General features: G+C 35.0%; 2 protein-coding genes across 18 annotated transcripts in view; both read left to right on the top strand.

Annotated features, from left to right (window-relative positions):
• LOC107262535 (FGGY carbohydrate kinase domain-containing protein-like) overlaps positions 1 to 16,263 on the top strand; it is a 103,205-nt gene that overhangs the window by 55,046 nt on the left and 31,896 nt on the right. The window lies entirely within an intron of this gene.
• LOC8283530 (mediator of RNA polymerase II transcription subunit 23) lies at positions 8,130 to 15,582 on the top strand. 17 transcript variants are annotated; one of them, XM_048374512.1, is made up of 11 exons: positions 8,130 to 8,522; positions 8,876 to 8,975; positions 9,055 to 9,669; positions 9,971 to 10,057; positions 10,661 to 10,817; positions 11,876 to 12,562; positions 12,950 to 13,035; positions 13,731 to 13,831; positions 13,927 to 13,960; positions 14,995 to 15,156; positions 15,267 to 15,582. In XM_048374512.1, exons 1-6 carry the CDS (start codon positions 8,317 to 8,319, stop codon positions 11,920 to 11,922), a joined length of 1,212 nt encoding a protein of 403 aa, XP_048230469.1. In that variant the 5' UTR covers positions 8,130 to 8,316; the 3' UTR covers positions 11,923 to 12,562; positions 12,950 to 13,035; positions 13,731 to 13,831; positions 13,927 to 13,960; positions 14,995 to 15,156; positions 15,267 to 15,582. The 17 variants fall into 17 exon arrangements, with proteins under 17 accessions (XP_048230469.1, XP_048230476.1, XP_048230479.1 ...); XM_048374519.1 differs by lacking the exons at positions 13,731 to 13,831; positions 13,927 to 13,960 and having other exon boundaries at positions 11,876 to 12,270; positions 12,440 to 12,562; XM_048374522.1 differs by lacking the exons at positions 13,731 to 13,831; positions 13,927 to 13,960 and having other exon boundaries at positions 11,876 to 12,270; positions 12,437 to 12,562.

Here is a 16,263-nt window from a genome sequence, read left to right as displayed (position 1 = left end):
ATAAAACATGTAACTGCAGAAAAAAAAAAGTGCATAAAGATGCTTTCTTACTGTGTGACCATGAGCATTGCAATGCTCCATAATATGGCGTGTACCATATGCAATACCCTGAACAGCAGCAAGGTATAGAAGAGCCAATTGTCTATCACTTGTGTCAAGGGTCATGCCAGAAATAATTCTCTTTTTGCTTTTGGATCTGCAGCAGGAGACCTATAGCATGAACAATTTAACAGCTAAAAGATGTATAACAAAACTTAGGCACTCTAACCTGAAAAGCCTTATCATCATTAATCACATACATGTTTCCATGGAAGTCGGGAAGAACATCTACATGTTATGAAAAGGCCTATCATGTACACTTTACTCGCAATCACCATACAGTTTAGTGTAACGTTTTGAGCGCCAAACATCATCCATACAGAAAACTTTGATCCATCGAGTCTTGTTCGAACCGTTCAATATACTTTAATAATTTTCAGTAAAATATATTATTAGTATACTTTTCATTTTCGCTTTGTTTAAAACTTGCAGCATTATGTCCAAGACCGACCGATCAATATGCTACTCGGCGTATTTGACATGAAACTTATATGATGCATGAGTGAACATATGCAACTGGATGCATATGAAGTGTACTGAAAGACCATAGGGCACAACGCTCAAGTTTAAAACTTTGCGAAAATGATAAAAATTTATGGTTTTACACTTGAATACAAAAATTTAATTAGTGATTTTGCAACTCAAAAAAAAGCAAGAAAAACTATTTTAGATAATTTCTATAAAATATTTTTAGTATTGGAGAGCCATCAAATAAACCCCTACTTATTGCCACAAATCATTTTACCCCGAGATAGATTAGCATTAAACATTAGATCCAACTATATTACTTCAGCAAGTAAAAGAAACCTTCTCCGCATAATGCATAAGGTGTAGACAATTTCTCAATACCTAATAACAAAATCCAAATTGACTCATAAAAAATGCAACAGACACCAAAAGAAATATAGTATCCTTGACAGTGATAACAATATTTCAATAGACACTTATCTTCCCATATTTCAAGAACAAATGAATTCAACTTAAAACACAAAAATGTAATTAAATACTCAAAATAGTACAATATAACACTACTCAACAATCAAACTTTGCACAACCAATTATAACAATTTATAGAACAGTATATTTATTCTGCTTTTTGTTTTTGGAAGAAGGAGGTGAAAAGAGATGTTAGGGCAGCATATTCCATCACCATTGCTCATAATGTGCAATTTAGCTTGGAACCATGGGAACTAGGAAATCAAATAAGAACCTAATCTAGGAAATTTATATTTTTCATATTAAAAAGAAAAAAAATATATAGATAAGCTATCGCTTCCATTTCTAGCCAATTGAGGAAGTTTCAAACTAATTTACTTTTGAATAGATATGTCAAATATTTTGATATCAACTGCTGTACCTTGAGAAGCAGATCTTACAACAAATTAATGGCTCAAGGTATCATCGGAATATAAGATTTCAATTCTCACTAAAAAAATGAACATGCTAATAGTAGTAAACAGAATATTACTTTGCCAATGATTTGATCTTCCCTCTTTTTTCTCCCATTTATATTGGAGACAAAGTACATGTTTTCACTTTCTTAGTTATTGTGAAAATCAGCAGACAAATGTTCACTTTTAGCCAAAACTTTTGGTTCTTAAAAAAGAAATTAATTAATATGGATATTAGAACTGTGGCATCCGGTGGTCAGCGATCAACTATATTATGTAGATGATGGATGACTACCTGCAAGAAAGAAACAAAAATTAAAAATATAATTTCCACATATCTCCCTAAACATTCTTCCCTCCGAAATGATATTAGGGTTTGTGCTAGGATCTTTGAACCATTTAATGGATTTGGCGGCTACTGCGCATCCCATAGCATGAGCAGAGTAGGAGTGTCCATGCAAAAGGGCATTGAGCTACAACCAGAATCAAATGAATATTTTAAGTACATTTTTTATGCTTCAGGGATAAAAAATCAATTGCACCTCCAATAAATCACGTTACATATTTGATGCAAAAAATCAAGTAACATAGTATAAGAGTATGTAAAAAGTGGATCCTCATCATGAATTTCTCTAAGAAACTAACTGAACACTATGAGATATAATAGCATATGTAATACCAAATACTAATGATTCTCTTGCCTGGTTCTATAAGTAAAGCTCCAATATGGGCAGTTCCTTTTAATCCTAAATATTGTGATAACAGCTGTGATACATATGATGAATACAATCCATAAAGATCTGAGGAGTCCCTGTTCCTATCAAAAAGTTCATCGCGCGAGCCAAACGCTGCAGAAGTTATAAGATAGGAAACTATAGTGACAATAAAGATAGTAGCTAGAGTCAAAAGAAAGAATAGAAGACTTCATGTTTACTAACCCATGACTTTATCAGTTGCAGTTTCAGAATGCATCGCATCAGGTAAGTTTAGATTCCATATGCTGTTGCACATAAAGATTGTAGGAGGATCTAGAAAAAGGCTTCTTCCAGTGTACTTGTCAAATTACAGAGGGCAAATGATTGATCAAATTAAACCACTGATGGCTTCATTATTTTTCTACTACTAAAAATTGTACGCAACTAAATTTTGCATTAACGCCAAATGTCATTCTGTATGACAAGAACATTACATTTTTAGGAATCAATAAAAATAAAACCATTGAATTTCCAAGTCAAAAGCGTATAAGAGAGCCAACACACTGACTCGCCTATAAGAATGCGCTTACCATGCTAAACTGAAGAAGCTGTAAACCCTAGACTAAAATATTTAAAACAACAAAATTTTACATATGGACCTTATGTAAGCTGTCTGCATAATTTGAAAATCCATCTCTCAATTCTCCCCACTTCCTCTATTGCCCCGACCGTACCCTCCTCCCAACTCACCCACCCTAATTATGTTAAAGATCGTTGAAAAGTTTGTCTCACATGACGGATAAAAATTTCCAAAAGCAACAAGTTTTCCATCCTTCCACAAATTACGTCATGTAATTAGTGACATTGTGCTGCTTCACATTACTTCCTTTAGGATTTGTTACAAGTTAAAATCAAAAAGAATTATTCTCATAATTATAGAATTGCACTATAGCCACATTCTCTCCCTCAATTGAGGAGACAAAAGAAGAACTCTTAATCAACATATGCATCATAATCTCTGCTACCCCTAGCAACCAGCTGATGACTGCAGTTGTTATCTGCACCACCTCCTCTCAAGTATTTTTCCTGTTACGGTATCGATTTTTCCATAGTTTTGTGCAGTGCTATAACCATATCTAAATGCCTACTTGCTGAGGCAACTGAATACCTATGCCCTAACAAACTGACTGCTTGATTTCAAACTTTTACCTAATTTAACTTCAAGTAATACTTACTCTAGTTACCCCTTCGAGCAAACTAGATTGTTTCCAGTTTTAATCCAGCTAAATAAGCATGAAAAATGATAATATATTTTGCTCCAAAAAGAGGTTGGGGCTCTTGTAAATGTTCTAACATGCAGTCACATTGCTGCAAAAATGGACTAGTACAGATCTTATGTAACAATCATGACCGCCATAGATGTTTCAACTAGTGAATTGAATCTCTCATATTTTCTGGGATTCAACCTTTATGCTGAAATGCTAATGCTTTCAATGAGTTTGATAATTTCTAGTGGAATTAATAAATTGTGAATCTTTCACTTATCATTGCCATATGACTTTCAACCAATATCATATCATTTGCATTTGAAAAGTATGTAATAAATACTAAAATTAAATAAACATGGGGCTGCACATTAGCCAGCTCAATGTTGTACTAAGCACAAACACTTACAAGACAGTGTTACATATTCAAATTGACTTGATGTTCTGGCTTTAGTAATAAAAAATTATGCTTCTAGGACTAAAATAAGAATCCATACCATGGTTGCTGAAGGAAACCTGTATAAGATGATGGCGCTTGTGCTTCCGTAGCTCCCAGTGTATTACCATGGTAAGACCCTTTAAGAGCTAATACCTGAAAGTAAACCACAACCAAGTGACCACCAGTTAACAAAAAATGCTCCATCACGGCTACGTTAACATGTAAAATAGATAGTAAAATAGAAAATAAAGCACGGCATCTAAGATAGTAAAATAGTGTCTATCTGACCTTCAGACATCATTACAGAGAGCGTAGAGAAACATTAACATGTAACAACGAGGACCTGTAGAGTAGCATGAGGCCCTTGGGTCCACCAACTAGCACATGCATCTAACTGTTCAGTTTTGGACTTATTTTGAGCCTGTAATTGAAAGACAATGAAATTAGCTTGAGTTGTTAGAGAAATAAGTGCTTTACATTGGAACTTCTCACACAATCGACAACAAGCACGAAAAACATAAATAATTTGTCTATAAACCTAGACAAAATAATAAATACAGCTCACTTTATCAATTGGTCAACATGAATAAAAGTTGAAAATAGGTTTGTAAAGGTGATTCATTTGTTTGTTACAACACTAACCTTGTATCGCAAAATTCTCTCCACATCTTGAATCAATTATAGTAATAGTTTTTCCGGAACAAGTCTATCTTTGAGTAAATGGCCACCATAAGACATCTCTTGCCTTCTTGGCATATCATTCAATCTTCATTTCTCTTTTAAAAATCAGATACCATTATGTCCTTCAAGGAATTAAAAATCTTTTCAGAATCTGCAAACCATTCCACCAGGTCATTTGACATATCTTTTGGAACAGGTGGCAGTAATATCACAGGCACCCTAGCAAAATACAAAACATTAAAAGAATTAAAAAGACTTGACTCATAAAGGCAAACTGACCTAGTTTGGAATGATTATGTGCAAAAATTCAAATCAACTGAATTCTTGCAAAATGATGTAGTTTATTGTACGATTTCATTTCTTTCAAAATGCCTTATTTTCTTGAGTTGAAAGAATTGTATTCTAAAAAATAAGACATTTCCAAACATGAGAATATATTAAATAGAATTCAATTCATTTGAATTCTTGCAATCTTTGACTTACCCGAACACTATAAAAGTGATTCCTAATAAGACCTATAATATAGAAGAAAGTACCAATTGAGCAAAGAATTGCCTCAAAATTACTACCTATTACGCAAATATGAGAGTAGTGGGACCTCATTAACAAGGCCATGATCTTCAAAAACAACAGCAACAATATCATAACCTCGAAGTTTTAAACTTTCATAAGCAGAAATTGTTCCTGAAATACCACCTAGCCTCCCATCTCCCACAAGTACACCAGGTTCAATATCATAACCTCGAAGTTTTAAACTTTCATAAGCAGAAATTGTTCCTGAAATACCACCTAGCCTCCCATCTCCCACAAGTACACCAGGGAACCGAAAAGGTCTATTAACATGTTTTAAAACAAAATAAATTATTAATAAAACAATTCAAGCTTATTAAGACACATAAAAGGAAATATCACGTACCTATACAAATCACACTGTAAAGTACCAGAAGGACCGGGACTAGCAACACCACCAGCAGTCTCAACAATACAAAAAGAATCGAATTTTCTATTTTTATCTTTGTTAATTACTTCCAGCTCATTTTTTTAAACTCTCTAAAACAGCAGCATCCTCCACAATATCATTCTCTCTCTCCGCTGCTAAATGTGGAGAAACGGCATCATTCCATGCAAACAAGGTTTTACAAATTAACTCCGAATTATCAGCTCCTCCTCCGTCGTTACTTAACGCCTTGTTGTAGAAAATGTAATTTGTTGCTTTATTAATCTGTGATGAAATATATAAGCAAGAATTCTGAGATTATATGCATATGAATGTTCTGTTATATACAAGTTTGAGTATAACGGTCTTCTTGCTATTAGTAGCTTCCCTATGCTCTATGTCAACGTCCCTTTCTAGGCTGGGAAAGGTGGAAGCGACCTTTCTTTCTTAGGAAACAAAGGTTGCTCCTTTTCCCTAATTTAAGGCCTGTGATGATCTGTACTGAGGCCTTGACCTTTAGTCCTTGACTGTTGGTTCTTGTTGTCTTGTTTCTATGATGACCTTTATTGGTTTGACTCCTATTTTTTCTGTTTCCTTTAATAGGTCAAGAACGTACTTTCTTTGAGACAAAAATAGACCTTTATGTGATTTGGCTATTTCTATCCCAAGGAAGTATGATAGTTGACCTAAATCTTTGATATCAAATTTTCCTTTTAGTTTTAGCTTAACCTTTTCAATTTCCTCATTATTGTTACCGGTTATGATAATGTCATCGACATAAACGAGAATAATAATATTGTATGTATGAGTGTGCTTTACAAACATAAAGGAATCAGAGGCGCATTTATTGAAATTGATTTTTAAGAGAAAATGGCTTAGCTTGGCATACTATGCTCTTGGAGACTGTTTCAATCCGTAGATTGCCTTTTTCAACTTACATACCAGAGAATGATCGGAGGTAGATTTGTGACCTGGAGGAAGGATCATATAGACTTCTTCTTCTAGGGACTCTTGGAAGAATGCATTTTTAACATCCATTTGAAATAGGCTCCATCCTGAGTTAGTAGCAACAGACAATAAAATACGAACAATACTCATTTTAGCTACTGGAGCAAAGGTTTTCTGATAATCCACCCCATAAGTTTGAGTGAACCATTTTGCTACCAACCTAGCCTTATATCTCTCAATTATTCCATCATGCTTGTATTTTGTTTTATACACCCATTTACATCCAACGGGCTTTTTATTCAATTTTAGCAAATTTACAAATGTCACAACAACTAGAATTCAGTTTTAGACAAAAAAGCTGGTCTAAGGCTCGATCGGACGGATGCCCAAACCGCCGATGTATCAACATTTCTTGATTGACAGGGTTGGTCGAGACAAGACACTGGTTAGTGGAGGCTGTGAGATAATACAGGCCATTTTTAAAGCGACCCTCACCAATCGTCTTCCCTATGGTTCGATCCTGAAACAATACTGCAGTCGATGAGAATATAACATTACAATTTAGAGTTCTAGTTATCTTACCGACAGATAATAAGTTAGATTTAAAATCTGCCAAAAAAAGAATATTATGGATATTATTATGCAATAAATTTGAGGAGCCAAAATTAGAGATTTCAGCTTGATCGCCGTTGGCAACGATCATATGTTGGGAATTAGTAGGTACAAAATTGTGCAATTTTATTGCATCCCATGTCATGTGATCCGTTGCCCCGGAATTGATGATCCAATTTTGAGAGGCATTTAAGGAAATTACATAATTTTTAGATACCAAACCTGACCCACGGGGTTGCTGGAGCTGAATAATTGACTGAAGCTGAGAAATCAATTGAGATAGTTATGATTTTTCTGTCGGGTCAGGTCTGTAGAACAAAATGGGTCGGATCCGGGTCAGCCCAATTGCTGGAGTTGGGTCGGGTCGGATCGCTGGAACCGAGTCGGATTAAATTAAAAGAGACCGACCCATTACTTACCTTCTAACTCAATCCAGACGCCTCCTCATAACCCTTAGGGTTAGAGGAGTTTGTGATGCCTAAGCCGCTAAATCTCCTTCTCTATTCTTTCTCTCGTCTCCCGCTTCTTCCTCTCTCAACCCTACTAAGACCCGGCCGCAGATGGGGATGGAGATGCCAGCAGCGGTCCTGAGAGTGCCCCTGCCTCCTGCAGTGGTCGCACCTCTCGCTCGAGCCGTCTCGCGAGGGTGTAAGAGGTAAGAGATGTAGGCCTTATTCTCTGTGTTGTCGAAACTATTAGTTGTGCTCATAATCACGCTTCTAGTCTCCTCTTGCTGGATGATGGCTATGACAACGTCAATTTTGGGGAGGTTGCTCGACAGTAATAGATAATTTTTATATTATTATTATTAATAAAATTTTAAAATTTTATAAAAATTTAAAATATTTAAAAATAATTAATTTATTATTATTTTAAAATTTTGTAAGATAATATTAAATATTAAATCTCTTATTAAATAGCATTTATTCAATTTAATCTTAGAATTAAAATAATAATAAAACTATGTAACACACAAACAAATGACTGATTATTTATAATTTTAAAAATAAGCAAGAACTGCACGAGCTGTCGTTTAAGAACAGGCTAAGAATAGTCGCCTCCACGACATGCAGTTATCACTAAATTGGATATCGGGCCCCGACCCAAAATTCAAAAGAAGAAAATCATACCGGAATTACCCGTCTAGACTTTCAAACTGCAGCAAGTGAATTGTTCTTCACTGGTCGCTTAACAAGAAAATTCTATTTCTATACAGAAAAATGAAGTGAGAAAGAAATCCAGAAGAAAAATGGACCAAAACCAGAGATCAATAGCAGCTACAACAGCTGCTTCTCGTGGTTACCAGTTCCAGCCGGCCCGTGCTGCCATTATCGATCTCTTTAATCTCTATTTAGGAGTAATTTACTTCCCTATCCGTGTCACCTTTTTTTTTTTCAATTTTTTCTTGCAGAGAAGTAGCCGCCAAAAACATGACGATTCAACACGCGAACCACCGTGAGTTAATCATGTAGTTTCTTTTAATTAGGGTTTCTTAGATTCCTTTTAATTGAAATTTCACACTTTAAAAAGAAGTTGCTCTTTTAGTTCTCTTGCTAACATAATGCCAGTTTTTTTTTTTTATTATTTATTTTCCGCATTGTTTAGAGTAAATCAATTGCGAAAAATTCATTTGAATTGAGGTTACTGCAAAATCATGTCAATGCATTTTTTAAATAAAAAGAGATTGTAAGTATTGAATTCTAGCATTTCTTTACTTCCCAAACGCTATGTTAATTCATTTTCGAAACTTGTTATAGTTTGCTTCTGTTTATTGGTTGTTAATTTAACATGAACATACCTTTTCTCAGGAACAAAACACAAAAGCGAGTACTTGCTCTCAACAGAGAGTTACCTCCCCGAAACGAGCAATTCCTTATAAATTTTGAACAACTGCAGAGCCAGTTTCCGGTTAGAATCAATCATAAACCTTATTAATCATGTTTGTTTCTATAATGGCTGTTAACGATGAGACTTGTATTTAATTCAGGATCAAGATCAGCTGCGATCTGTCACCGAATCAGTGCTTATATCTTTAGTTATTCAGTGTTGTAACCATGCCCCTCGTGCAGAATTTCTCCTTTTTGCACTGAGGAGCTTATGTAGTATAGGGTATATTAACTGGGATACCTTCTTGCCATCTCTGCTTTCTTCTGTATCCTCTGCGGAAATGTCAGCTGGTCAAGCTGGTCAAACTGTGTCAGCTGTCTCATCTATGAATTCCTCGCAGAATGTGATACTTCCTTCTTCTAGTGCAATCCCTAATTCATCAAATTTTCAACCTTCGAATCCTACATCTCCATTGGCTTCGGTACATGGTATTGGTTCTCCTGTTCAGTCTGCAATTGAACCGTCTTTGCTTGCAACAGTGTCTCCTGTTAAATCTTCTGATATTTCTGGTAATGGGCAACCTTCTACATCAAGAGTTAACTTATCTAGTAGGGATAATGCTATATGTAGCCTACGCCAACTATGCTGTAAGATTATTTTAACTGGTCTTGAGTTTAATTTGAAGCCAGCTACTCATTCTGAGATTTTTCATCATATGTTGAATTGGCTGGTTAACTGGGATCAAAGACAACATGGAGTTGATGAATCTGATAGTGTGAGATCCTGGAGACCTGAAAAAGCTCTGATTGAATGGTTGCACAGCTGTCTAGATGTTATTTGGCTGTTAGTTGATGAGAATAAGTGTAGAGTGCCCTTTTATGAGTTATTGCGCAGTGGTTTGCAGTTTATAGAGAATATACCTACAGCCCAAAAAAAGCAAGTCAGAACTTTTATGCTTATATTTATTAGTGTCCTAGGTTCTCATACCAAAGAACTTTTATGCTTATATTCTTAGTCTCCTAGGTTCTCATACCAAGAATACTACAATAATCACTAACAATTCTGGCTTCATGCAGGCAAGTTGGAGCCTGCAATACAAACTGAGGACAGGATTTTTGAGTTACCTCAGTCGCCCAAGTCAACCAAAAATCCCTAATTTGCCTGTAAAGATTACATCCTCATGTGGAGAAACAAAATAGAAAATTGCTTAACAGTCCTACAAAATATGAAATTACTTTTCCTTTTTAAGTTCCCTACTACTAGAATTGCTAATATAAGAATTAAAATTGTGAATAATCCTGCTGAAGATGGGCTTGGGTCATGATCACGTCTGGTTTACCTGTCGAAGAGAAGCTTTGGTCATGGTTAAGATTTGATTTATGCCTATACAGAGTAACTACATACTACATCACCCTTCCCCATTCCCATTGTTGGATCTTTGTTGTAAAGGAGAACTTTAAACCACTTTGATTTCTACTGAAATGACCTTTAAGTTACACACATGGAGAAAAGAGCCCTGAAAACATAAATTTGATTCATATGGTATTTGACTCTAGCTAGTATTTCAAGTGATTACAGAGTTTTATGGTAAATTGTCACACATAGTATTACTGTTTACTGTATGTGAGCCTGTTACCCATATTACACATGGGAAAAACCTCCACCCAACAAGCTTCCTTTGTGCATAAAATCCTGTCCCCTCGATAGACATGCCTTGTTGCTTGTTATGGTGTAATGATCAAGTTCTATATCTCTTTATTGTGTAGGATCTTGCAAATTCCATTCAGAGGGGAAGTTTGGATTGGGAAAGAGCTTTGCGGTGTATAAGGCATGCTCTACGCACTACTCCATCACCTGACTGGTGGAAGCGAGTGCTACTTGTGGCTCCCAGCTATAGGAGTCCTGCTCATGGGCCTACTCCTGGTGCTGTTTTCGTTTCTATATCTCTTTATCCAATATATTTTTTTTTATGTTAAACATAGATTTTTTAGTTAGAATGTGACAATAATACTATATAATTTTCTTTTTTAATTTTTATTTGCAATTTTATTAAAGTCGTATTTCCTTTCTTAATAAATTCGGCGAAAACCATTTTTTTCATTAATTAATATAGAAATGCTAAGCTAAAAATCTTTCACTTTAAATTAAAATTTTGAAATTACTTATAGAATAAAAATGTGGTAAATTCCAACGGTAAAAAAAAAAATTAAGGATTTTCTTTGAATTTGAGGAAGAGGAAAATGTAGCTAATTAGGAATTTTTTTTTACCGTCGATGAGGAATACTAAGGGTCCATTTTCATTACAGAATCCCAAACGTTATTTTCCTCTCTCCCATTCTCCCGATCCCTTCTCTCCTTTTTCCGCTGAGATGTCCACTTCCACCGTCACAGCCGTTCCTCGTCGGTCCGTTTTAGTTTGATTGTTACTTTCTTGTTTAAATCGGGGAAATGGGTTTATTCTCAAGCCTTTGAATTTTGAGGAAGAGGAAAATGTAGCTAATTAGGAAATTTTTTACCGTTCATGCGTAATACTAAGGGTCCATTCTCATAAGAGCATCCCAGACGTTCTTTTCCCTCCATTAGTTTCCTTTCGCTCAGCTGTGAAACCCACAATGAATCCTGCGATTCTCCTAGGGCTGAAATCCTCAATTTCAGTTTTAATCCAAATGCCTCTCTTCTGTTCCTTGTTCTGTGATGCTACATATTCTTCCCGTAGATTTAGTTTGATCGTTGTTACCTTCTTGTTTAAACCGGGAAATGGGTTTATTCTCAAGCATCGACATAAATCATTGCATACCGCAGTCATGGAAAGAAGAGAAGAAATCAATAACTCTGGACTTTCTAAATCTAGCATGTTGTTTCATATTTCTTAGTTCTTATTCTTCAAATGGGTTTAATGAAGTTTTTTCGTGGGCGATCGGTTTCTTTAATTTCTTGCATCTCTTAATAATTCTTTTGAATGGGTTGTGGTCAACTTTCAGGGAAAACCGTCCTCATGTTGTTTTTCTGTTTATGGGGTACATTATGATCATGGTCTTGTAGGAAGTTGAAGAGGTATCACGAGCTTCATCTCCCTATCTTGGGCAGTTTAAGAAAGGGGAACCAGGTGATCTCTATTCTTTTTCCTTTTAAAGTCGTATATTGATTTGATGATCAGATAACTACTTTCTTTTTCTCCACCACCAGAGTATTCTGCCTATTACACGGAAGCTGGGTGAGAGGGTGATTGAAAATTGTATTTCAAAGCTTGTACCCTACATGCATCAAGGAGTGCAATATGTGGGCTTTCCTTTAGATGATTATGGTAAACTTGTTGCCTGTATATGTGCGCAAAATCGTGGGACTCCGGATCACAATAAAGTAAATTCTTTTCAAGGTACCAGTGTTGAGAAACATCTGGTATGCTTCTTGTAATGGTTGCATAATTATGTCTCTTATGATTGATACTTGTGACTTAATTTAAATTCTTTTTTAAATGATCCTGCAATGGTTGTTGAAAATTTTCTAGATGTTTCATGTGTCATTTAATTTCCTGGGATAAGAAGAGCAGTTGCAATCAAGGGATTTGTAATTCATCTTCAGTCAACCAGTCTCTCAAGTCTGGGCATGTTTGTTCTCAACAATGGAGAGGTAGAAAAATCGGAGAAGGAAAATCTAGGATGAAAAAGGTAACAACTCTTCATCATGGTGTGCTGTAGTCTTGCATTGATTGGAAAATTTTGTCAGCATTCGAAGTATCAGTATGGGATGAGTGAAGGTAGTGAACACAAGTAGACACTGATATTCACATGTGTTTCTTCTTCTACAATCTGACAATATTATAATACAAAAGCTTATGGGATTGATATTTCTTGCTAATTGGCTTAATAATTACTGAGACATATTGTAGGGGCTACAGGGCTAACAGAATCAATGTTTTGGTAAAGATTTAGAATTTGGTGGTTTTCTTACAAGAAATCTATATACGGACAGTCAACATTGAAGCATGTATATCATGCTGTTTAGCACTAATCAGCAGCTGTTAGAAGTGTTCACTTTCTTTTTTTAAAATTCAGGCTTGTTTAGCTCCGGATGATGGTAAACCTTTTGTTGAGAATTTGATTGGTTCCAGAATCAAAGTCTGGTGTGCAGAAGAACATGCGTAAGTATTCCATACATCCTTCAATATTAGTATGTATATTTCCTTTATGTTGTACTTTTCCTCTAAGGCTATTTTATTTGTGGCTTTTTATAACGAGATAGTAGATGTCATTTCTGAAATGATATTAACATGGTACCAATTATAAATGGCAACTGCTTAAATTTAATGTTATCACAATAAAAAAAAAATAGAAACCATATATTTTCTTGCCAACGCATGAGACTTGTGCATTTTTATGCTAATAGGTTTGCTAAGATGAGATTTTACCGAAATTTGGATGTTGGATGAAAATTGTACATATAATGTAACTAAATATGTTGATATAATAATTATATTAAGCAACAGTTGAATCTCTTTGTTTTTAATAGTTGTTGCTTAAAACAATGACTAATTTGATTCTTGATATCAGTACTTTCATGATTCTACTTGTATCATATCTTGAACTTTCGTTTGAAATGCTCTGCAATACAAACTAGGAGAGAGTAGCTTAGTTTTCACTGGTTGTAAGGCTACTAGCCCTTGTAATTTTTCCATGTATGCCAGTAAGATTCAAACATGCAACTTGCATGAATGCTGTTTGACCAATTGTTATTTTCTTCCATATCATCGGTTATCTATATGTCCTTTGGGAGATGTAGTTATATTATAAAAGCAAAACAAATACCAGTAAATTAATCTTCTCGTCAAATTTACAGTGCAGATCATATTACACGTTTCACGGAATATACATAAATCCAGCACAACAAATATTTAGCTTTTTATTGTGCTTTCATTCGTAGAAAGCTATGTCTATCAGGTGACTAATAGAAGTTTCTACTGTTATCTTGGTCATTATTGATAGAAAAACTGCATGTTTTATTCTTATAATTTTTATCATATTGTTTATGTCAGGGTCTTCTGTAATAACTTTGACATTTTACAACAAGTAAGCATGAGTGATCCTTTACTCAGAGGATTGAACCTTTGGGCTTTCATTCTTTTTATTCTACTTAGAAATTACTTTCCTTCTCTCTGTTTTACTCGAGGAACATATGGAAGTAAGCAATGAATTTCTATATGAAGAGTTGACACTTGCAGGCGTTGTTAAATATTATTGCTACGCAATGATGCAGTTTAGGAATCATATTTTTTAATGCATTCTTGTCATGGCTGTGATGATTTCTTCTTTTTTACTCTGATTCAGATGGAAATTTTGAACTGATGATGAGTTTCCAAGGGTTACATTGTTTGAGAATGATTCTTAGGCTAATTATAACTTCTTAATTTTCTTATTTTGTTACTATCTCCATGATTAGGTTAGTAACTATTCTTTAATTTTATTTAGTTGCATGAAGTGTGTAAGGGCTTTGATTACTTTAGATGATGATTATTGATTGTGCTGTGTTTGATTTTATGTTTATGGCTTAATTTTTGTATTGTGGCATGAGATGTTAGATTGGTGCTATGCCAAATTATGTGAACTTTAGGTTGGTCCTTCGAAGTGTGAATTTGATTGGAATTTCGAATTCTGTCCCCCGCATGTGATCCACTTGTTTGAGCATTATCTAGAGTTCCACAACTCCAAATGAGGCTAAATCTGAACCTATAGAAACTTTGATCCGTCCTCTAAAACTATTTATTTTGTGGAAGGCCTAATTCTGCTGCTTTGGAAGTAAAATTGAGTATTATATTTTCATGGTCAATTGACCTGACAGATTGACGTATCTACAATGTTTTATTTAGTCCTCCTTGTTCACTTTTTCAAATGGCACAAGACCAATTAGAAATGAAACTAGATTTAATGTCATTGTGATGTGGAAAAAATGGTACCAGTAATGCTTCCTAGAATTTTTTGAGACAATTTTGAGTAGAGCCTCAGAAATCTGTCATAGATGATAGTTTGTTGATTATGTGTAAACAGTAGTTTTAGATGATTAATTGCTTGAGAAAATCTTTTTTTTTTTTATGCCATGTGATTAGTATATATGGAGATGGTGAAGTGAGAATTCAGAAGTCATGATGTGGGTAACAACTCAATAGTTGGTGAAGACAGTTGGCTACCATATATCCCTAATATAGAGCAAACCATGACGACAAGTGAAGTGATGTTTTTAACACGTAGCTAAAATCACGTAGTGTTAGGTGGGTGGTGAGGGTTCCTTCAAGTGAATTAATAGCCTGCCTCTCTCTGCCTGTACTAATTTAATTAAATATAATACCCTAATTTGTTTTTTTTTTTTGGCATGGAACAGTAACAGTAATGTATATGGAGATGGTGAAGTGAGAACTCAGAAGTCATGATGTGGGTAACAACTCAATAGTTGGTGAAGACAATTGGCTACCATACATCCCTATATTCTCCTCATCCCCAAACACACACGCTCAGAAAGAAAAAATAAAAAAGCAGTACTCATCATCATTATTATGAATAAACTTGTTCTTCTGTGTCCCATCAATTAAAAGATGATCATAATAGTTCAGTCAAAAGAAATCTGAAATATGTATTTATATGAATGATCAAATTAAGATATACGTCTATTGGTAGGTAGGGTATGATAGAAATTTACATCTTCAAATGTCTTGATCCGTCAAGTAACCAAACTTGAGCATGGTGGCAGCCACATATACTGCTACTCTGATCTTCTTTGTGAACTTGTGAGTGGCCTGCGTTATGCTTAGCCCTCCAGCACTGTGCCCGATCAATATCACCTATAAACACGACCAACATATATATATGTCTATCCATATGCCTGCTCCTCTGAGATCAATACAGGACACTTTATACCCTGTATACTCCATCAGGCACCTGATTTTGTACCAGCACCAGCTTCCTCCACTGATTCCATGCACCAGCACGAAGTGTGGCTTTGATGCTGCTGCAGCTTCTTCATCATCTCTCATGTACTCTGCTGCCTCTCCCATTTATGGCCTCTTCTTCCCCACTTTAATGGAATTTTTCTTTAAAGAGTGAGGGTTACTTTGCATTTAGTATATATATATATATATAGTTGGAGTAGTCATAGATATAGTAATGATGTTTACCTTTGTATCTTTAATCATTTTTGGAAGTTTAAAAGGGGAGTTTAGGTCACTGTAGGTTATTTCCCTACCCTACCTTATCCCATATATTACTATGTACTTGCATATATTTTTAGTGGGAAATTTGTATCGATGGTTCAAAACTTTTCTAACACTACAACACACCACATGGCAAGAACTTTGCATCACTTTTATGTAGCACTGCCCGAG

Source organism: Ricinus communis, chromosome 5, assembly GCF_019578655.1.
Source record: "Ricinus communis isolate WT05 ecotype wild-type chromosome 5, ASM1957865v1, whole genome shotgun sequence".
In the NCBI taxonomy this organism is placed as follows: Eukaryota; Viridiplantae; Streptophyta; class Magnoliopsida; order Malpighiales; family Euphorbiaceae; genus Ricinus; species Ricinus communis.
This window is presented reverse-complemented; position numbering and strand designations above follow the sequence as displayed.

Bases quoted from the DNA above. Each gene is read 5' to 3' on its own strand.
- LOC8283530 (XM_048374508.1), top strand. From the start codon at position 8,317: ATGGACCAAAACCAGAGATCAATAGCAGCTACAACAGCTGCTTCTCGT. The intron at 8,523-8,875 runs GTGAGTTAATCA...ACCTTTTCTCAG, and splicing joins GATTCAACACGCGAACCACC to GAACAAAACACAAAAGCGAG. The intron at 9,670-9,970 runs GTGAGATCCTGG...GGCTTCATGCAG, and splicing joins GAGTTGATGAATCTGATAGT to GCAAGTTGGAGCCTGCAATA.